The following is a 24753-nucleotide window of genomic DNA, read 5'->3' as shown; positions in this document are numbered from 1 at the left end:
CCACAACACAAAATAAATTAAATAGGCCTAGTTATTGTCTTTGTCGACCCATAACCGTAATAAATAAGGTTGTGACACCAAAAACTACTAGCCTACCTATTGTTAGACAAATAAACTATACCTATTGTCAGTAATAAACTTTGAATAATTAATCAACTAACAGTAATTTACAGGTAGAGAATATTAATAATCAAATTTATAATGGCACTGCATAGTCTTCACTGTATAATTAAATATAGATTAATGCGTGTTAAAGTTGCTAAAGTTATTCAGTCGAGAGCAGTGAGTGGTTTTATCTTTGTCTTTTGTTGTTTGATTAAAGGGTTAGTTCACCCAAAAATGAAAATAATGTCATTAATGACTCACCCTCATGTCGTTCTAAGCCCGTAAGACCTCCGTTCATCTTCGGAACACAGTTTAAGATATTTTAGATTTAGTCCGAGAGCTTTCTGTCCCTCCATTGAAACTGTATATACAGTATACTGTCCATGTCCATAAAGGTAATAAAAACATCATCAAAGTAGTCCATGTGACATCAGTGGGTTAAGTTAGAAGTGTTTGAAGCATCGAAAATACTTTTTGGTCCAAAAATAACACAAAATAAGACTTTATTCCGCATTGTATTATCTCCCGGGTCTGTTGTGAATCTGCGTTCAGGACTCCGCAGTGACGCTGCTGACGTAAGACGCTGATGACGTGTTATCTGGTGCGCCCGCGCTTCGTTTACAGTCTGAGGGAGACGCACGCTATATTCAAGCTATTCTACATTGTTTGCGTGGATATCATTTTTTTAATGGTGCGTAAATGTGCATGTCGCGGATGAGACACTTTTACAGCGTGCGTTTCCCTCAGACTGTAAACGAAGCTCGGGCGCACCAGATAACACGTCATCAGCGTCTTACGCCATCAGCGTCACTGTGAAGGATTCACAACAGACCCGGGAGAGAATACAATGCTGAATAAAGTCTTATTTTGTGTTATTTTTGGACCAAAAAGTATTTTCGATGCTTCAAAAACTTCTAACTTAACCCACTGATGTCACATGGACTACTGTGATGATGTTTTTATTACCTTTATGGACATGGCCAGTATACTGTATATACAGTTTCAATGGACGGACAGAAAGCTCTCGGACTAAATCTAAAATATCTTAAACTGTGTCCCGAAGATGAACGGAGGTCTTACGGGCTTAGAACGACATGAGGGTGAGTCATTAATTACATTATTTTCATTTTTGGGTGAACTAACCCTTTAACATTAACAAGAATATTAGGCTTCTGTCACTTTAAGAGCTGCACGAATCCAATATACTGTTACACACGTCTTATTTCTCGGCTGTTTATGTTCACTTGAGATCTAACAGACTGTGTTTACTACGCAGGTCATCGAGGGCCTTATCACATTAAAGCGGGTTCCTCCACCTCATCTATAAGCTAGGACTAAAATAAACCAATTTTACATAAATTAAAGGGTTAGTTCACCCAAAAATGAAAATAACGTCATTAATGACTCACCCTCATGTCGTTCTAAGCCCGTAAGACCTCCGTTCATCTTCGGAACACAGTTTAAGATATTTTAGATTTAGTCCGAGAGCTTTCTGTCCCTCCATTGAAACTGTATATACAGTATACTGTCCATGTCCATAAAGGTAATAAAAACATCATCACAGTAGTCCATGTGACATCAGTGGGTTAGTTAGAAGTTTTTGAAGCATCGAAAATACTTTTTGGTCCAAAAATAACACAAAATAAGACTTTATTCAGCATTGTATTCTCTCCCGGGTCTGTTGTGAATCTGCGTTCACGACTCCGCAGTGACGCTGCTGACGTAAGACGCTGATGACGTGTTATCTGGTGCGCCCGAGCTTCGTTTACAGTCTGAGGGAGACGCACGCTATATTCAAGCTATTCTACATTGTTTGCGTGGATATCATTTTTTTAATGGTGCGTAAATGTGCATGTGGCGGATGAGACACTTTTACAGCGTGCGTTTCCCTCAGACTGTAAATGAAGCTCGGGCGCACCAGATAACACGTCATCAGCGTCTTACGCCATCAGCGTCACTGTGAAGGATTGACAACAGACCCGGGAGAGAATACAATGCTGAATAAAGTCTTATTTTGTGTTATTTTTGGACCAAAAAGTATTTTCGATGCTTCAAAAAATTCTAACTAACCCACTGATGTCACATGGACTACTGTGATGATGTTTTTATTACCTTTATGGACATGGACAGTATACTGTATATACAGTTTCAATGGACGGACCGAAAGCTCTCGGACTAAATCTAAAATATCTTAAACTGTGTCCCGAAGATGAACGGAGGTCTTACGGGCTTAGAACGACATGAGGGTGAGTCATTAATTACATTATTTTCATTTTTGGGTGAACTAACCCTTTAATATCGATTCTGGAATTAAAAAATATATATTTTAATATTATTATTTTATTTTTTTCAGACCTAATATTTATTATTCATTAATTGTTTGTGAAGATGGTAATAGATGGGCATGTGCTGCATGTTAGTGAAGCTCCAGCAGTGCCGAGGTCTGTTCTCCGGCTGAACTCTTGTCTCTGGCGGCAGATTCTCCCCCGTGTCCATCGATGGAGTCGGCTTCCCTCACGCCGCCGGCTGGTGTATCTTCGTGTATAATCTCGCCCCGGACGCAGACGAGAGCATCCTCTGGCAGATCTTCGGCCCGTTCGGCGCCGTCATCAACGTCAAGGTCATTCGAGACTTCAGCACAGACAAGTGCAAAGGCTTCGGCTTCGTGACCATGAGCAGCTACGAGGAGGCGGCCGTCGCGATCGCTAGCCTGAACGGGTACCGGCTCGGGGAACGGGTTCTGCAGGTGTCCTTCAAAACTAGCAGAACACACACACACCCGGCCTGAGTCTGAACGGGTTCTGCAGGTGTCCTTCAAGACCAGCAGAACACACACGACAGCGACTATCTCATCTACTATTTGTGTTCTTAAAATGGTTTACTTTTAAAAACACGTTTCAATGGAATAACAGCCACTGTAACTTTGAGTGTTTTGGTTTCGAGTCATCTTCTATTTTAGATTTCTACATTTCTCTGGTCTAGTGCTTTAAAGTTCATTTACTAATTCAGTTTCTTTAACATTGACTTGTGAGTTTGTTTTTTAAGTTTATTTCTTGGTTGCATAATGTTGCTTAACGTAAATTGTTTACTTGATGTAAAAAGGCCAAAATTCCTCAAGCGATTATATATGGTTAAAAAAAGAAGCTTGGAAGTTTAAAAGCATCTATTTTTATAAAAGAGAAATTGAAACATTTGTTCTGGATCTGCTGGAGTTTCTTCATGAATGTCACGCAGAGAATCATCACAACATCTGCAATTATTGATTTAACTGATGCGTTTATACAAAAACCAGTCTCAGCGATTCCTCCAACATGAAGAGTTCAAACACAAGGTCTCTGAAGAGAAAGAGCTTCTGAGGGGGAAAGTTTTTTACAATAAATCCACAAAATATGATTATAGCACTTGTGGCAAAGAGTCATTAGATGTTAGACATATATTTTAATAAAAGCACAGTTGTTCATATAAATCTTTTACATTAGAATCACTGTATCATAAAGTCCAGTGACAGTCCCAGTGTTATTAGTGAAACACACTGACCCCTGCTGGTGTCTACACACACACACACACACAAAATGAGAGAATCACTACTTCACTTACCTTTGTGTGATTGAAGGTCAAATATCATCTGAATATGTGTTTTAAAACTTGTATTGATATTTTAAATGAACTGATTTGATTTTTGTATTTAAATATAAGTTTTGTCAGTACTTGCGTTGAGTGTAGTTTTACACCACAGCAGTGTTTCTTGAAGCTCTTCGTCAGTGTTTTCTCCCCAGAAGAGCGTTAAGGGCCCTATTTTAACGATTGAAACGCAAGTAACTTTGTGGCCGGATCCCGACGCAAATCTAACATGTGTTGGTCTGCAGTCGCTTCATTACTCATAGGTGTGGGTTGGGCGTAATGTGAAATAAACCAATCAGAGCGTCCTCTCACATTCCCTTTAAGAGCCGGCGCGCTTGTTCCACGGCGGATCGCTATTATAACGGCGGATTGCTATTATAACGGCGGATCGCTATTATAACGGCGGATCGCTATTATAACGGCGGATTGCTATTATAACGGCGGATTGCTATTATAACGGCGGATCGCTATTATAACGGCGGATCGCTATTATAACGGTGGATTGCTATTATAACGGCGGATCGCTATTATAACGGTGGATTGCTATTATAACGGCGGATTGCTATTATAACGGCGGATTGCTATTATAACGGCGGATTGCTATTATAACGGCGGATCGCTATTATAACGGCGGATTGCTATTATAACGGCGGATTGCTATTATAACGGTGGATCGCTATTATAACGGCGGATCGCTATTATAACGGTGGATTGCTATTATAACGGCGGATCGCTATTATAACGGCGGATCGCTATTATAACGGCGGATCGCTATTATAACGGCGGATTGCTATTATAACGGTGGATCGCTATTATAACGGCGGATCGCTATTATAACGGCGGATCGCTATTATAACGGCGGATCGCTATTATAACGGCGGATTGCTATTATAACGGTGGATTGCTATTATAACGGCGGATTGCTATTATAACGGCGGATCGCTATTATAACGGTGGATCGCTATTATAACGGCGGATTGCTATTATAACGGCGGATTGCTATTATAACGGCGGATCGCTATTATAATGGCGGATTGCTATTATAACGGCGGATCGCTATTATAACGGCGGATCGCTATTATAACGGCGGATCGCTATTATAACGGCGGATTGCTATTATAACGGCGGATCGCTATTATAACGGTGGATCGCTATTATAATGGCGGATCGCTATTATAACGGCGGATTGCTATTATAACGGCGGATTGCTATTATAACGGTGGATCGCTATTATAACGGCGGATTGCTATTATAACGGCGGATTGCTATTATAACGGCGGATTGCTATTATAACGGCGGATCGCTATTATAACGGTGGATCGCTATTATAACGGCGGATTGCTATTATAACGGCGGATTGCTATTATAACGGCGGATCGCTATTATAACGGTGGATCGCTATTATAACGGCGGATTGCTATTATAACGGCGGATTGCTATTATAACGGTGGATTGCTATTATAACGGCGGATCGCTATTATAACGGCGGATTGCTATTATAACGGTGGATTGCTATTATAACGGCGGATTGCTATTATAACGGCGGATCGCTATTATAACGGCGGATCGCTATTATAAAGGCGAAATGCTATTATAACGGTGGATTGCTATTATAACGGCGGATCGCTATTATAACGGCGGATTGCTATTATAACGGTGGATCGCTATTATAACGGCGGATTGCTATTATAACGGCGGATCGCTATTATAACGGCGGATCGCTATTATAACGGCGGATCGCTATTATAACGGCGGATCGCTATTATAACGGAGGATTGCTATTATAACGGTGGATCGCTATTATAACGGCGGATGGCTATTATAACGGCGGATCGCTATAATAACGGCGGATCGCTATTATAACGGCGGATTGCTATTATAACGGCGGATCGCTATTATAACGGTGGATCGCTATTATAACGGCGGATTGCTATTATAACGGCGGATTGCTATTATAACGGCGGATCGCTATTATAACGGTGGATCGCTATTATAACGGCGGATTGCTATTATAACGGCGGATCGCTATTATAACGGCGGATCGCTATTATAACGGCGGATTGCTATTATAACGGCGGATCGCTATTATAACGGTGGATTGCTATTATAACGGCGGATCGCTATTATAACGGCGGATCGCTATTATAACGGCGGATTGCTATTATAACGGTGGATCGCTATTATAACGGCGGATCGCTATTATAACGGCGGATTGCTATTATAACGGCGGATTGCTATTATAACGGCGGATCGCTATTATAACGGTGGATTGCTATTATAACGGCGGATCGCTATTATAACGGCGGATCGCTATTATAACGGCGGATCGCTATTATAACGGCGGATCGCTATTATAACGGCGGATTGCTATTATAACGGTGGATCGCTATTATAACGGCGGATCGCTATTATAACGGCGGATTGCTATTATAACGGTGGATCGCTATTATAACGGCGGATTGCTATTATAACGGCGGATTGCTATTATAACGGCGGATCGCTATTATAATGGCGGATTGCTATTATAACGGCGGATCGCTATTATAACGGCGGATCGCTATTATAACGGCGGATCGCTATTATAACGGCGGATTGCTATTATAACGGCGGATCGCTATTATAACGGTGGATCGCTATTATAACGGCGGATCGCTATTATAACGGCGGATTGCTATTATAACGGCGGATTGCTATTATAACGGTGGATCGCTATTATAACGGCGGATTGCTATTATAACGGCGGATTGCTATTATAACGGCGGATTGCTATTATAACGGCGGATCGCTATTATAACGGTGGATCGCTATTATAACGGCGGATTGCTATTATAACGGCGGATTGCTATTATAACGGCGGATCGCTATTATAACGGTGGATCGCTATTATAACGGCGGATTGCTATTATAACGGCGGATTGCTATTATAACGGTGGATTGCTATTATAACGGCGGATCGCTATTATAACGGCGGATTGCTATTATAACGGTGGATTGCTATTATAACGGCGGATTGCTATTATAACGGCGGATCGCTATTATAACGGCGGATCGCTATTATAAAGGCGAAATGCTATTATAACGGTGGATTGCTATTATAACGGCGGATCGCTATTATAACGGCGGATTGCTATTATAACGGTGGATCGCTATTATAACGGCGGATTGCTATTATAACGGCGGATCGCTATTATAACGGCGGATCGCTATTATAACGGCGGATCGCTATTATAACGGCGGATCGCTATTATAACGGAGGATTGCTATTATAACGGTGGATCGCTATTATAACGGCGGATGGCTATTATAACGGCGGATCGCTATAATAACGGCGGATCGCTATTATAACGGCGGATTGCTATTATAACGGCGGATCGCTATTATAACGGTGGATCGCTATTATAACGGCGGATTGCTATTATAACGGCGGATTGCTATTATAACGGCGGATCGCTATTATAACGGTGGATCGCTATTATAACGGCGGATTGCTATTATAACGGCGGATCGCTATTATAACGGCGGATCGCTATTATAACGGCGGATCGCTATTATAACGGCGGATCGCTATTATAACGGCGGATTGCTATTATAACGGCGGATCGCTATTATAACGGCGGATCGCTATTATAACGGCGGATTGCTATTATAACGGTGGATCGCTATTATAACGGCGGATCGCTATTATAACGGAGGATTGCTATTATAACGGCGGATTGCTATTATAACGGCGGATCGCTATTATAACGGCGGATCGCTATTATAACGGCGGATTGCTATTATAACGGCGGATTGCTATTATAACGGCGGATCGCTATTATAACGGAGGATTGCTATTATAACGGCGGATGGCTATTATAACGGCGGATTGCTATTATAACGGCGGATCGCTATTATAACGGCGGATCGCTATTATAACGGCGGATTGCTATTATAACGGCGGATTGCTATTATAACGGCGGATCGCTATTATAACGGAGGATTGCTATTATAACGGCGGATGGCTATTATAACGGCGGATTGCTATTATAACGGTGGATTGCTATTATAACGGCGGATTGCTATTATAACGGCGGATCGCTATTATAAAGGCGGATTGCTATTATAACGGCGGATCGCTATTATAACGGCGGATCGCTATTATAACGGTGGATCGCTATTATAACGGCGGATTGCTATTATAACGGCGGATTGCTATTATAACGGCGGATCGCTATTATAACGCCGGATTGCTATTATAACGCCGGATTGCTATTATAACGGCGGATCGCTATTATAACGGCGGATCGCTATTATAACGGCGGATTGCTATTATAACGGTGGATCGCTATTATAACGGCGGATCGCTATTATAACGGCGGATTGCTATTATAACGGTGGATTGCTATTATAACGGCGGATTGCTATTATAACGGCGGATCGCTATTATAACGGCGGATCGCTATTATAACGGCGGATCGCTATTATAACGGCGGATCGCTATTATAACGGCGGATTGCTATTATAACGGCGGATCGCTATTATAACGGTGGATTGCTATTATAACGGCGGATCGCTATTATAACGGCGGATCGCTATTATAACGGCGGATCGCTATTATAACGGTGGATCGCTATTATAACGGCGGATCGCTATTATAACGGCGGATTGCTATTATAACGGCGGATTGCTATTATAACGGCGGATCGCTATTATAACGGCGGATCGCTATTATAACGGCGGATCGCTATTATAACGGCGGATCGCTATTATAACGGCGGATCGCTATTATAACGGCGGATTGCTATTATAACGGTGGATTGCTATTATAACGGCGGATCGCTATTATAACGGCGGATCGCTATTATAACGGCGGATTGCTATTATAACGGTGGATTGCTATTATAACGGTGGATTGCTATTATAACGGCGGATTGCTATTATAACGGCGGATCGCTATTATAACGGCGGATCGCTATTATAACGGTGGATTGCTATTATAACGGTGGATTGCTATTATAACGGCGGATTGCTATTATAACGGCGGATCGCTATTATAACGGCGGATCGCTATTATAACGGCGGATCGCTATTATAACGGCGGATCGCTATTATAACGGCGGATTGCTATTATAACGGCGGATCGCTATTATAACGGCGGATCGCTATTATAACGGCGGATCGCTATTATAACGGCGGATCGCTATTATAACGGCGGATCGCTATTATAACGCCGGATTGCTATTATAATGCCGGATTGCTATTATAACGGCGGATCGCTATTATAACGGCGGATCGCTATTATAACGGCGGATTGCTATTATAACGCCGGATTGCTATTATAACGCCGGATGGCTATTATAACGGCGGATCGCTATTATAACGGCGGATCGCTATTATAACGGCGGATCGCTATTATAACGGCGGATCGCTATTATAACGGCGGATTGCTATTATAACGGCGGATCGCTATTATAACGGCGGATCGCTATTATAACGGCGGATCGCTATTATAACGGCGGATTGCTATTATAACGGCGGATCGCTATTATAACGGCGGATTGCTATTATAACGGTGGATTGCTATTATAACGGCGGATTGCTATTATAACGGGGGATCGCTATTATAACGGCGGATCGCTATTATAACGGCGGATCGCTATTATAACGGCGGATCGCTATTATAACGGCGGATTGCTATTATAACGGCGGATCGCTATTATAACGGCGGATCGCTATTATAACGGCGGATTGCTATTATAACGGCGGATCGCTATTATAACGGCGGATCGCTATTATAACGGCGGATCGCTATTATAACGGCGGATCGCTATTATAACGGCGGATTGCTATTATAACGGTGGATTGCTATTATAACGGCGGATCGCTATTATAACGGCGGATCGCTATTATAACGGCGGATCGCTATTATAACGGCGGATTGCTATTATAACGGCGGATCGCTATTATAACGGCGGATCGCTATTATAACGGCGGATTGCTATTATAACGGCGGATTGCTATTATAACGGCGGATCGCTATTATAACGGCGGATTGCTATTATAACGGTGGATTGCTATTATAACGGCGGATAGCTATTATAACGGCGGATCGCTATTATAACGGCGGATCGCTATTATAACGGCGGATCGCTATTATAACGGCGGATCGCTATTATAACGGCGGATTGCTATTATAACGGTGGATTGCTATTATAACGGCGGATCGCTATTATAACGGCGGATCGCTATTATAACGGCGGATCGCTATTATAACGGCGGATTGCTATTATAACGGCGGATCGCTATTATAACGGCGGATCGCTATTATAACGGCGGATCGCTATTATAACGGCGGATCGCTATTATAACGGCGGATGGCTATTATAACGGCGGATCGCTATTATAACGGCGGATCGCTATTATAACGGCGGATTGCTATTATAACGGCGGATCGCTATTATAACGGCGGATCGCTATTATAACGGCGGATCGCTATTATAACGGCGGATCGCTATTATAACGGCGGATCGCTATTATAACGGCGGATCGCTATTATAACGGCGGATCGCTATTATAACGGTGGATCGCTATTATAACGGCGGATCGCTATTATAACGGCGGATCGCTATTATAACGGCGGATCGCTATTATAACGGCGGATCGCTATTATAACGGCGGATCGCTATTATGACGGCGGATCGCTATTATAACGGCGGATTGCTATTATAACGGCGGATCGCTATTATAACGGCGGATAGCTATTATAACGGCGGATCGCTATTATAACGGCGGATCGCTATTATAACGGCGGATCGCTATTATAACGGCGGATCGCTATTATGACGGCGGATCGCTATTATGACGGCGGATCGCTATTATGACGGCGGATCGCTATTATAACGGCGGATTGCTATTATAACGGCGGATAGCTATTATAACGGCGGATCGCTATTATAACGGCGGATCGCTATTATAACGGCGGATCGCTATTATAACGGCGGATCGCTATTATAACGGCGGATCGCTATTATAACGGCGGATCGCTATTATGACGGCGGATCGCTATTATAACGGCGGATTGCTATTATAACGGCGGATCGCTATTATAACGGCGGATCGCTATTATAACGGCGGATTGCTATTATAACGGCGGATCGCTATTATAACGGCGGATCGCTATTATAGCGGTGGATCGCTATTATAACGGCGGATCGCTATTATAACGGCGGGTTTGCTGGCGCATGAAACTAACATGGTGGTAACGGTGATCTCGCAGTCTTCAGGATTGTGTTTGTCTTGACGGATAACACACATACCGATGTGTCTCGCCACTGTTGAGCAAACGGCTGATCCGTCATTACTACAGTTAGCCGGGATAATTTGGGTAAATGTGAGATAAATTTATGCCTATTTCTTCACATCTTCATGGACAGCACAATGATTTCCCTCGGGTGGTCATATTTTTCCTTGTAATTATGTATGGTTTGCAGAAATATGAACTGCTGTGTCTGTGTAGATGAGAGAAGCAAAGTGTGTGTGTGTGTGTGTGTGTGTGTGTGTGTGTTGTGCACACGCTACATTACGGCCAAGCATGCGCCCTTAAAATAGCATCTGAATACCGCAAAATTGTTTTCTGAAACTGCACAAAATCACCAGGGAACGTTTGCGCCGGAACACACTCCTCTTCTCGCTGAACCGTGTGTGTGTGGAGGGAAAGTCCGCTGTGCGTCGGGTGCAGAATAGGGCCCTAGTGTCTGAACTACGACATATCGCCATTGAAAGTCAAAGATTTGCATTAAAGCTGCTGTATGTACATGTTTTTACTGTACTAAAGCATAAAAATACCATAGTATGTTTGCATATATTGAGTAAACATGCTAAGTTCACATACTCGTTTCTCTGAAGAACACTTCTACAGCCAGTTACTTTGAAGTGTGTGTTTCCAGGCTGGAATGTGTGTTTGTGTTTTGGTCTGATATTGCACGTTGCCAATTTGCACATTGTATTGTCCATTGGGCTTGTCCCTGCTCAACCCTATAGTATCCAGCTGCAGACCCGCAGCACCACCAGTTTCAGAACCCCAGCGCCAGAACCGGAAGTAAGGGGCGGAGCTTACGTTCTAACACCAGCGCCAGAACCGGAAGTGAGGGGCGGAGCTTACGTTCTAACACCAGCGCCAGAACCGGAAGTGAGGGGCGGAGCTTACGTTCTAAACCGAGTAACGCCACCTAACGTTTTAGAGCGTAATTTGCTTAGACATGAAACGGTGTGCTTTTATTACACACGAAACGTCATACTTTATACGTATGTTATAATGATACATTAAGGTACAGAAACATTGGGCTTCACCATATTTTTAATATCGTGGTCCGTTGTATGCATTTATATTTACTATGGTTATTTTTTTATAATAATTTTTACAATGTATTTACCTACATATTGTAAATACAGTTGTTATGATAACACATTTATTTCTATTTGTATATAGGACAGTTAAGCTGTAATTTGTAACTATACAAGAATATAGAAACTATTTAGCTATTTTAGTAGAATGTTCTTATTAAAGTGGTACTACAAGCAGGAGTATGTTGTTTGTGCACCACAAATTGACACTTACCAATCAGGTATTTCTAATAATTGTAAACTAGCATGAGAGAAAATGCCACAAACTATTGTAAAGTGACACATTGTTAAATTAATTATGAAAACGGGCACCAATCATTCAGAAGTGTGCTGGACCTTGACACTGGCTTTTCACAATGCAGAGTAGTGTGATCTGTAGATCCTGTATCTATTATAATGTGGATACAGCAAGTCAAATATTTGAACAAAACATTCGGGCATCTCCAGAAGGAATATATATTAAATGAATTTGTAGTTATTGTAGACTTGTATTGCTTGTCTCATTAACTCCCTCACTTCCGGTTCTGGCGCTGGGGTTCTGGCGCTGGGGTTCTGGTGCTGGGGTTCTGGTGCTGGGGTTCTGGCGCTGGGGTTCTGGCGTTGGGGTTCTGGCGTTGGGGTTCTGGCGCTGGGGTTCTGGCGCTGGGGTTCTGGCGTTGGGGTTCTGGCGCTGGGGTTCTGGTGCTGGGGTTCTGGCGTTGGGGTTCTGGCGCTGGGGTTCTGGCGTTGGGGTTCTGGCGCTGGGGTTCTGGCGCTGGGGTTCTGGCGCTGGGGTTCTGGCGTTGGGGTTCTGGCGTTGGGGTTCTGGCGTTGGGGTTCTGGTGCTGGGGTTCTGGCGCTGGGGTTCTGGCGTTGGGGTTCTGGCGCTGGGGTTCTGGCGTTGGGGTTCTGGCGCTGGGGTTCTGGCGTTGGGGTTCTGGTGCTGGGGTTCTGGCGCTGGGGTTCTGGCGTTGGGGTTCTGGCGCTGGGGTTCTGGCGTTGGGGTTCTGGCGTTGGGGTTCTGGCGCTGGGGTTCTGGCGTTGGGGTTCTGGCGCTGGGGTTCTGGCGCTGGGGTTCTGGCGCTGGGGTTCTGGCGCTGGGGTTCTGGCGCTGGGGTTCTGGCGCTGGGGTTCTGGCGCTGGGGTTCTGGCGTTGGGGTTCTGGCGCTGGGGTTCTGGCGCTGGGGTTCTGGTGCTGGGGTTCTGGTGCTGGGGTTCTAGTGCTGGGGTTCTGGCGCTGGGGTTCTGGCGCTGGGGTTCTGGCGTTGGGGTTCTGGCGCTGGGGTTCTGGCGCTGGGGTTCTGGCGTTGGGGTTCTGGCGTTGGGGTTCTGGCGCTGGGGTTCTGGCGTTGGGGTTCTGGTGCTGGGGTTCTGGTGCTGGGGTTCTGGTGCTGGGGTTCTGGCGTTGGGGTTCTGGCGTTGGGGTTCTGGCGCTGGGGTTCTGGCGTTGGGGTTCTGGCGCTGGGGTTCTGGCGCTGGGGTTCTGGCGCTGGGGTTCTGGCGTTGGGGTTCTGGTGCTGGGGTTCTGGTGCTGGGGTTCTGGTGCTGGGGTTCTGGCGCTGGGGTTCTGGCGTTGGGGTTCTGGCGCTGGGGTTCTGGTGCTGGGGTTCTGGCGCTGGGGTTCTGGCGCTGGGGTTCTGGCGCTGGGGTTCTGGTGCTGGGGTTCTGGCGCTGGGGTTCTGGCGCTGGGGTTCTGAAACTGGTGGTGCTGCGGGTCTGCAGCTGGATATATCTCGCTCAACCTGGCAACCCGTCGAGTCTTCGGAGGCGGGAGAGCGGCGATCTGGATATGTTGAACTGGAATGCAGTACCTCTTCATTCTGACTGCACCAGTTCTCTATTTGAGACGCGAAGTGTTAAAGGGATAATCACCCAAATATGAAACTTATTTCATCATTTAAATCATGTATGAGTTTCTTTCTTCTGTTTAGCACAAAATAAGGTATTTTGAAGAATGACAGTAACTCATTAACTTCCAGAGTACGAAAGAAAAAACTGTAGAAATCAAGTCCATCAATGAAGACTATACATGATGCAAATGATGACAGATGTTTCTAACTGTATTTCTATTGAGTTATAAACTGTCTATTCACATATTCAAGCTGAAGGTTTTGTTTATTGATGTATAGTCAATCTAACCCACTGTTTCTCAGCTGTGAACCACAGATTCATATTTCACAGATTAATCCTCACACATACTTTAAACGGGATTGATCAAGCTTAGTCAATTCAATAAAGTTGTATTTAAGATTTATTAACAAAATTTGACATTCAGATATGCATAAAAATACAACATTTTCAATATATTTAAAAACATATGAAACACATCTGAATAAAACTCTGTGGAGGCGTATTCCCCATGAGATGTCAGTAAAGCTCCACTGGGACGCATTGGCTGGATTTGGGATTTGCAGTAGTTTTTCTCTCTCAACTATTACAAGCGCACACATTTTTTATTACACACATACAAATCACACTCTGACATCCATACCAACACACACACACACACACAATTATAGCTGCATATTTTATCCAATTGTCTCTATAATATGCAGAAAAAAGAAACAAGAGTATTTGCATTATAGGCTAAACCTGAGAAAATTGCAGCATCTGTTAAAAATTAAAAATTTGAAGCAATTTCCAACAGAATTAAAAAAAATAATAATTTTAATTTTACTAATTTTAGTTTGCAAAGAGTACTACCAAAGATTGCATCATTTTATAGTTAAATGGCCCTGGGATTAAGAATAGTACTTTTAATGGGTTTCAATGAGGACATGTTTGTCCAAAAGGTCCTGAGTGGAACTACTTTACGTTACTAGTGCAAAATAGATTTATTAAAGGAAATGGGGGTAAAATATTAAAGTTCCAATATAAAAATACACATCAGTGCCAAAATGAATTGCATTGGCATTAACACACGCAAAATTATAAAAAATAAAAAAAAAAGTAATGAAAGTTTTTTAATTAAAAACTGAAAGTCACAAAAATGTCCATAAGGGCACACAAGGGTTAACATCTGGATTCATGATCCATACTCTGTTTTATTGGGAAAGCAGGAGACTGGTCTGGCTATTTGTCTCGGTCGTGGCCGGAGTGAAACGCCGCGGGGTTGAAGGAGTCTCTGGGATACGGAAGGTCCCGCAGGAGCCGATAGTCCGCTGGCGGCCGCAGGGTCATCGGGACAAACCCAGACGTCAGGAGCGGCGGGAGGAAGTTCGGTGTGGGATAGAGTCTCAGCGGGCCGATGGCAAACCCAGGATTAAACCCCAACATCCCGTCGCTGAAGGAGTGAGAGGAGGAGGAGTGGAGGGGAGAGAAGGCCGAACTGGAGTGTCCTCGCGACCCGCCGGCTCCGCTTGACCTCTGACCCTCCCGAGAGCCGAGCAGCAGCTCGATGGCCTTCACCACGTCCCCCGATCCGGCCTCCAGTGCCGAGTCCAGAGCGTCCCGCTCCACCTGAGGGAAGATCTTCATCAGGATGGCAGTGGGGTTTCGGCCGGGAGCTTCCCACTGTTTCTCCGACTCCAGATCCGGTCCAGGAGACGAGTTGCTCTTTCCTGAGGCGAAGAACGCCTGATCCACCAACCCACTCAACACGCTGCACTTCTGAAGGCTATTCTCTGCAGGAATAAAGCACAGATAGTGTCAGAACGGTTTGCTGACGACAGAATCCGAGTTCAAACACTGTATGTTTCATACGAGCTCAGATCGATTTAAGGCGACAATCAAACTGCTTTCTGAACTATTATTATAACAGTTTTTGGGCAACACTTTAGAATACTGTTCCTTCAATAATGAATAACTACACAGGAACAAATGAGTAACACACTATTAACATTCTAGTAACTACTATTACCTAACAACAAAACGACTTCCCTGAGATAACGGAAATGAGTATTGCTTCGCTAGATGCTTGTGGGGGAAACTCTTTTTCTCTGAATATTGAAGCCATTAATTTAAAAAAAGTGCCACTGCACAGCCATAATAGAGTGGCGATCTGAGCGCGCTCATTGGCTGCTCAGTGTTAACTGCACGAGCCTCTGGAGAAGCAGCGTGTCTGCGCGAGCCAATCGCGGCGCTTCCCACCGAGTGATGCAGAGTCTGCTGAAAGGGGGCGGGGCGTCAGCTCATTTCGCCATAGGAATCAGGTTTAATTTGACTAAAGCGACGAACGCCTGTCGTGCAGAAGCATAGCACGGCTGTCAACGCAATACTCGTTCCCACGTACGTAAGTAACCAAGTCGTTTCCTTTCAAGATGTTCTCCGTATTCCGTCGCTAGACACTTATGGGGAACCAATCCAACCATGCCGTGCTATGTGAGCAGAACTGTGGCCCTCGCCTGGAACGCTCCGGTGAGGGTCCCTGTGCGATAGGACTAAGGAAGGGTACGATATACCCGTAAAAAAGGCCCGGACTGCAGTCGGAGCTCCTGGAAGGATGGCAGTGGGTTGAGCTAGCTCAGAGGTCAACTCCATCTACACAGAGAGGATTTGTGCCTGCAGCGCAGGGACCTGCAGATTGTAAAACCTGGCAAAGGTGGACGACGAGGACCAGCTAGCCGCCGCACAGGACGAGGCCACGCCTCTAGTGGAGTGAGCTCTGACGCCGATGGGGCATTGAAGGCCCAAAGTATAAGCCAACACGATAGCGTCTACTATCAAACAGGATATTCTCTGCTTCGTGCCCAGAAGCCCTTTGGTCCGGCCACCGAAGCATACGAAGAGCTACTCAGACTGTCTAAAGTCGACAGAGCGCTGCATGTATACCCTTAAGGCCCGAACAAGTGGAGTTGGCGCTCGTCTTCTTGCTCTGAACGGAGTAGAGAGCACTTTGGGAACGTAGCCATGCCTTGGCTAGAGGACGACCTCATAGTCGTACGGCCCAAACTCAAGGCATGAAGCGCTGAAGGAGAAAGTTTACAGGTCACCCACCCGCTTGATTGATGCAAATGCTAGCAGTAATGCGGTCTTAAGCGAAAGTGGTCAGAGTTCGGCCGGCTGCAGCAGTCTGAAAGGAGGGCCTTTGAGGTTCCTGAGGACTGTGGATAAGTCCCATGGGGCTGTGGTCGGAGGAGGCGGCGGGTTGAGCCCTCTTGCCCCTTTCAGGAAGCGGACGACTAGTTCGCCTCTACACAGAGACTGGCCGGCCACAGGAGTGTGGTGCGCTACTATGGCCGCCACAGACTGAGCATGGAGGGGGTGTGACCCGCATCCAGCAGCTCCTGTAGGAAGGAGAGTACCAGGGGTACTTCGCATGAAAAAGGGTCCTGGTTCCGGACTGAACACCAGTCAGAGAAGACGGACCACTTAAGGGCATAGAGGCGTCTAATGGACGGAGCTCTAGCCTCTGAAATAGTACTCCGGACTCTCACTGGGAGGTCCTTAAGCTCCCGTTGAGTGGCCATGCGTGGAGGGCCCACATCTTGCCAGATTGTCCTGTTCGCCTGGGAAAGGAGGTCTTTCCTCGGGGGTATTTGCTGTGAGCAGCTGGATCAGCTCCAGAACCAGGGTTGGGTCCGCCAGCAGAAGGACAGCACTGATTCCTATGGAGAAATGATCTGCTTTTATAGGCAGACGTTCTGCACTCACTCGGTGGGAAGCGCCGCGATTGGCTCGCGCAGACACACTGCTTCGCCATAGGTTTGTGCAGTTCCCACTGAGCAGCCAATGAGCACGCTCAGATCGCCACTCTATTATGGCTGTGCAGTGGCACTGGTTTCTGAATTAAAGGCTTCAATATTACAAGTTTCCCCTACAAGTGTCTAGCGACCAATACGAGTAAACGTTTCGAAAGGCAACTCTGATTGACGGATTAGTAAGTATAGCGGTCAGTCGAATGTGGTAGTTCACTATTAGTTAATCAATAACTACAATTTTTTTCATACCTCCCAGAGAACTACTATATACAGGTTCATAATTAACATGAATAATGTTAATGGTAACCCACTAGTAATGACTCAAGTGTTACTACATTCTTCTAAAGGAACTGCTCATTGTTTGGATCAGTATTGAAGTGAAAAACATAACCCTAATATTGACTGAAGTCATTGTAAGCTTTTGAGGTTTTGTAAGATTTAGAATACTGATCCAAATAATTAGTAGTTCCTTTAGAAGAGGAATGTAGTAACACTTGAGTCATTACTAGTGCGTTACCATTACCATTATATTATTTGGCATTATTAATGTTAATTATGAACCTGTAGTAGTTATCTGGGAGGTATGAAAAAAATAGTAGATTGATTAGTTAAGTTAATCTGAGCGCTATTGCTTACTAATTAGTTAATCAGTTTCGTGTTAGTTATATTAGTATATGTAACATTCTTAAGTGTTACTAAATAGTGTATAATTATTTGTAGTAGGTGTTAGGTAGGCCTATATGTATGTTTATTATATTGACAATATAATTATTATTATTATTATAATATTTAAGTTGCCATGTCAGTGTTGAAAAATTACCTATAGGCTACACAATAAAAAGCAACATACTGAACTTTAAAACTAGTTCAACCCGATCCTAGAAAGACTGATTCGGTTCAGGTTTAAACAAAACACGATTAGAACAGCTTAAAATCATCTACCGTCCGGCCTGAAGGCGTCGAACGCTGCTCTGGAGACGCTCGCGCCGCCCTGCATCGCTCCTGCCGCGGGGTAGATCGCCTGCAGCTCCTCCTGCGCCTGCTGCCTCCGCAACGCCACCTGAGCCGCCATGACGCGCTGCCTCTCCGCGATCAACGCGCATTTGACGCACGCGCAGTCGCGCCAGCGGCAGAAGCGTTTGTGTCCCTTGAGAGCCGAGACCACCCCGTGGTTCCGGCAGCGCGCGCACTTCGGGCTGCGCGGGAAACTCCTGTCGCCCTGCCGGAGGAGGAGCGTCGCGTGCGGCGCGAGGAGCGAGAAGCGCGCGCTGCTGGAGTCCATCACTGCGCGCGCGCGTGTGAGTGTGTGTGTGAGTGTGTGTGCTGCTGATGGAGAATGAGCCAAAGATTTAATGCTGCAGGTGACAAAAGAGAAACACGAGACCTGACACGCCCCTCACACACACACACACACACTCTCTCTCTCTCTCTCTCTCTCTCTCTCTCTCTCTCTCTCTCTCTCTCTCTCTCTCTCTCTCTCACTCTCTCTCACTCACACACACACACACACACACACACACACACACACACTCTCTCTCTCTCTCTCTCTCAATCTCTCTCTCTCTCTCTCTCTCTCTCTCTCTCTCACTCTCTCTCACTCACACACACACACACACACACACACACTCTCTCTCTCTCTCTCTCTCTCTCAATCTCTCTCTCTCTCTCTCTCTCTCATAGTAGGGAAAAAAATACTATGGAAGTCAATGGGTCCATCAACTGTTTGGTTACCGACATTCTTCAAAATATCTTCCTTTGTGTTCAGCAGAAGAAATAAATGAATACAGGTTTGAAACAACTTGAGGGTGAGTAAATGATGACAGAATTTTAATTTTAAAGTGAACTATCCCTTTAACGTCTAACTTAGTTCTTAATTCTGGTCATTTCCCACATGTTAGAATAATAGCGGTTATTAACACGGAAATGATGCAGTGATCACACTAACTGAGTTCCCGCTCTGCTCATCAGCAGCTTCAGTAAAGTCTCCTGTGTGTGTAAGTGTGTTTGCTTCAGGGATAAACATAAAGCAGCTCTTAAAGAAGAGTCACAGTTCAGCCGAGGTCATCAGTGCTGATTCAGCAACAAATCAGTTGTTAATCTTTCATTTTGTAATAATGTAAAACGCTTTGCAGCAGCACATCCTCAGGCGGAACAGCTTGCGCGCCTATTGGCTGCTCTACGGCAAAAGCAGCAGCCTATGCGAGGCCTCCATGACGCTTGACCCAATGGGGACGCTTCGCGCCCTCTGCGTCACGTCCCGCCAGAATGGGCGTGGCCTAGGCCTATAAATGTCCGAGCACGGCTGCCATAATCTGATTTTCTTTACTTCAGCGAAGCTCCCGCATCGCTGGATCCTGAGAGGAAGCCGCCACAGCCGTCGAGAAGCATCACTGCAGGACGTGCCTTCTCAACTGAAGCCGCTGGTCGACATCTCGCCGCCTTCAGCCGCCGTTCCCTGCATCGCTATCCGGCGTGGAATTGTATCCTTTTCTGTACAGTGTATTTGTTTTGTGTGTGTGTTCGCCGCCGCGTCACACACTTTTTCTCCACACTAAAAGAGCCGAGCGATGTCTCGCAACTGTGGCTCGTGTCAAGCTCCACTCAGCGACGGGGACCACGTGATCTGTGTTTGCTGCCTGGGTGAGGACCACGCAGCTTTAGCCCTCGCCGATGGCGGCTGCCATCACTGTGAGACGATGCCTATGGTGAGTCTGTGGACTCGCCTGGCTTCGTTCGCTGAAGCTGCACCTCCGCCCGCTGCCGTGCTCAGGGGAACACGGAACCTCCCTCCACCACGAGGAGCTCCTCGCCGCCGCCGCCAGCTTCTCCGCCCGCTTCGCTGGACTCTCTGACTGACGGGCAACGGCCACTGTCTGCCGCCGCGTCCGTTATGGACGATGAGGGTGAAGCCGCGTCTGTGGAGGACGACTGCTGTTCTCTCCTCGCTTCGGGTAGCGAGGGATGGGCGAGCTCCGAGGATCTCCCCGCCCCCGCCGCTCATGAGGTGGAAGGAAAAGACCAGCATTGAAGCGGAGCTGATGCGTCTGCTCACGCAGGCCGTCGCGAGCCTCGGCCTCGAGTGGTCGGTGCCCGAGGAGCCTGCGCTTAACCGGCTGGATGGCTGCTTTCTGCCTGGAGACCGTGCTTCACCGTCCTCACGACTCGCGCCCTTTCTTCCTGAGCTTCTAAAATAGACACATATGGTGTTTCTGCCCCGTTCTATTACGGCCCAGATTGCCAAAATGTTTTAAGCATCACTCACTGACAGTTATGTCCTATGAGCTGTGTAATGACCCACCATATATATTTATATACATATATATGCTGAAAATGCCCCTCGGGGCACTACTTGAATAGGAATGATGCTATTCTAACCCCTCTTTCCTGGAACTCTGTGTGAGTTTTTCTGGTGATCAAACACTATGTTTGCTCCGGGCGCGCGCCCTTGGGTGTCTGGTGTCGGGTCTCAGCATGCACGGCGTTTTACACGGGGTTCCCGCAGCGTCTTCGACGCAGTACGAGAGAACTCTCGTAAGAGAACGTACTCGGTTACTAACGTAACGTAACCTCGGTTCTCTCTAGAAGAGGAACGAGTACTGCGTCTCTGTGCCGTGCCTGCATCACGCTCTGGTTCGCTTCGGCGATGAAAATCAGATTATGACAGCCGTGCTCGGACATTTATCGGCCTAGGCCACGCCCGCGCGAAGCGTCCCCATTGGGTCAAGCGTCATGGAGGCCTCGCATAGGCTGCTGCTTTTGCCGCTCCGCCTGAGGCTGTACGCTGCTGCAAACCGTTTTACATTTATACAAATTTAAGGATACATTTTTTGGCTTCAATATCTCGAGAAATAATCTTTCCCGCAGCGTCTTCGACGCAGTACTCCTTCCTCTTCTAGAGAGAACCGAGGTTACGTTAGTAACCGAGTACATTTTCAGACAAGATCAAATATATGTAATCAGAATTTTATGTAAGAAAAAGATGATATCATTTTCAGTCTTAAAAATGTATTCTGTCAAATCTATTTTGTTGTGGTTTTTGATTTTTGTGGTGTTTGCATTTGTTGAATAAAATGTATTTTTCTTGCGTTTACAGCATCGATCCCATGCAACCCCTGTCTAATCTCTCAAACACTCATTAAAAACATCTGTATCTCAGATAGAGTCACTCTCATATCGCTCTGTCTGTTTATTCCCCCCCCCTCTCTCTCTCTCTCTCTCTCTCTCTCTTTCAATCGCAGGAATAATCTCCACTTTGAGCCAATCTGACCGTCCATGCGGATCCACAGCAGCTTTTCCTGGTATTTGCATTCATTTGTTCAGTACGACGCCCGCGTGTTCTCTCTACAGAGAGATAGTGTGTGTGTGTCTGAGAGAGAGAGAGAGATAGAGAGAGAGTGTGTGTGTTCTTCTGGGAGAGAGAGAGATTGTGTGTGTGTGTGTGTGTGTGAGAGAGAGAGAGAGAGAGAGAGAGAGAGAGAGAGAGAGAGAGTGTGTTCCTCTGGGAGAGAGAGAGAGAGAGAGAGAGAGAGAGAGAGATTGTGTGTGTGTGTGTGTGTGTGTGTGTGTGTGTGTGTGTGTGTGTGTGTGTGTGTGTGTGTGTGTGTGTGTGTGTGTGTGTGTGTGTGTGTGTGTTCCTCTGGGAGAGGAGAGGAGAAAGAGGATGTTATCATTTCATCCACAAGCTTCTCCATCTGCGTCTTATCGAGGAGCTGCGGATCTTATCATGCTGCCTTTCTACACGGATGAGCAACAGTGTGTGTGTGTGTGTGTGTGTGTGTGTGTGTGTGTGTGTGTGTGTGTGTGTGTGTGTGTGTGTGTGTGAGAGAGAGAGAGAGTTTGAGAGTGAGAGAGACTCTTTAAACGTCATGTTGACCATGAGCTGCTCTTGACCAGAAGCTTTTAGAATTGTTCTCTTAGTCACGGACAGACGCTTGCTGTCTTTCATTCTCACTGAGTGTTTGCTGTCACTGAGGCGAGAGAAAGCTGAGGGTCCCTGATGGATCGTATCTGTCCTCGAGACCACCAGAACGCGAGAGACTAAAGCATCATCACAACACAAAAACATACAATATCTTAAAAGACAGCAGCACCTTCTGAATGGTGTACAAACATTTATAAATCTGCTGCAATCAAACTCAGACATTTATTAATTATATATCGACGGAATACATAGCTGATATAAAAAAAATTGGATGACTATTAATTTCCTATTACTTAATTCTGAAAACACAGAGACTCTAATTACTGTACAAAAAACCTTTGCATGTATAAACCTAGAATACTGGCTAACACTTGATTACCGGTAGATTCGATTCGATTATTGTAATGCTCTAATGGGTTGTTGCCCAGAACGCATAATAAACAAACCCTAGCTGGTCGAAAACTCTGGAACAGTCTTCCTAACATATCTTCAATAAACAGATACACTAAATAGTTCAAATCTAGACTAAAAGAACATAGTTTTAACCTGGTATACACATAACACATTATACATTTATATTATTAAAATCAGTTATATTATTGTTTGGCTGCATAAACCGTATCCAGATCAGATGAAGGACCTGTGCTTATACACGACCACAACACATGATGTAGTCAGCCGGATCCGGGCCGTATACAGATCAGATGGAGGACCTGCACCTAGACACGACCACAACACATGATGTAGTCAGCCGGATCCGGGCCGTATCCAGATCAGATGGAGGACCTGCGCCTAGACACGACCACAACTCATGATGTAGTCAGCCGGATCCGGGCCGTATCCAGATCAGATGGAGGACCTGCGCCTAGACACGACCACAACACATGATGTAGTCAGCCGGATCCGGGCCGTATCCAGATCAGATGGAGGACCTGCGCCTAGACACGATCACAACACATGATGTAGTCAGCCGGATCCAGCCGTATCCAGATCAGATGGAGGACCTGCGCCCAGACACGACCACAACACATGATGTAGTCAGCCGGATCCGGGCCGTATCCAGATCAGATGGAGGACCTGCGCCTAGACACGACCACAACACATGATGTAGTCAGCCGGATCCGGGCCGTATCCAGATCAGATGGAGGACCTGCACCTAGACACGACCACAACACATGATGTAGTCAGCCGGATCCGGGCCGTATCCAGATCAGATGGAGGACCTGCGCCTAGACACGACCACAACACATGATGTAGTCAGCCGGATCCGGGCCGTATCCAGATCAGATGGAGGACCTGCGCCCAGACACGACCACAACACATGATGTAGTCAGCCGGATCCGGGCCGTATCCAGATCAGATGGAGGACCTGCGCCTAGACACGACCACAACACATGATGTAGTCAGCCGGATCCGGGCCGTATCCAGATCAGATGGAGGACCTGCGCCTAGACACGACCACAACACATGATGTAGTCAGCCGGATCCGGCCCGTATCCAGATCAGATGGAGGACCTGCGCCTAGACACGACCACAACACATGATGTAGTCAGCCGGATCCGGCCCGTATCCAGATCAGATGGAGGACCTGCGCCTAGACACGACCACAACACATGATGTAGTCAGCCGGATCCGGGCCGTTTCCAGATCAGATGGAGGACCTGCGCCTAGACACGACCACAACACATGATGTAGTCAGCCGGATCCGGCCCATATCCAGATCAGATGGAGGACCTGCGCCTAGACACGACCACAACACATGATGTAGTCAGCCGGATCCGGCCCGTATCCAGATCAGATGGAGGACCTGCGCCTAGACACGACTACAACTCATGATGTAGTCAGCCGGATCCGGGCCGTATCCAGATCAGATGGAGGACCTGCGTCTAGACACGACCACACCACATGATGTAGTCAGCCGGATCCGGGCCGTATCCAGATCAGATGGAGGACCTGCGCCTAGACACGACCACAACACATGATGTAGTCAGCCGGATCCGGGCCGTATCCAGATCAGATGGAGGACATGCGCCTTGACACGACCACAACACATGACGTAGTCAGCCGGATCCGGGCCGTATCCAGATCAGATGGAGGACCTGCGCC

The 24753-nt window shown here is 46.1% G+C and overlaps 1 protein-coding gene across 1 annotated transcript; it reads right to left on the bottom strand.

Annotated features, from left to right (window-relative positions):
• Nucleotides 1-14321: 14321 nt before the first annotated feature.
• Nucleotides 14322-19058, bottom strand: LOC306983263 (doublesex- and mab-3-related transcription factor A1). The gene is made up of 2 exons (XM_079583501.1): nt 18669-19058; nt 14322-15710 (listed from the first exon to the last, which is right to left on the bottom strand). Exons 1-2 carry the CDS (start codon nt 19006-19008, stop codon nt 15160-15162), a joined length of 891 nt encoding a protein of 296 aa, XP_079439627.1. The 5' UTR covers nt 19009-19058; the 3' UTR covers nt 14322-15159.
• Between the last annotated feature and the right edge of the window lie 5695 nt (nt 19059-24753).

Source organism: Phoxinus phoxinus (assembly GCF_949152265.1).
Source record: "Phoxinus phoxinus genome assembly, chromosome: 2".
NCBI classification, from domain to species: domain Eukaryota; kingdom Metazoa; phylum Chordata; class Actinopteri; order Cypriniformes; family Leuciscidae; genus Phoxinus; species Phoxinus phoxinus.
The sequence above is the reverse complement of the archived record's forward strand: the minus strand, read 5'-3'. Positions and strand labels throughout refer to the sequence as shown.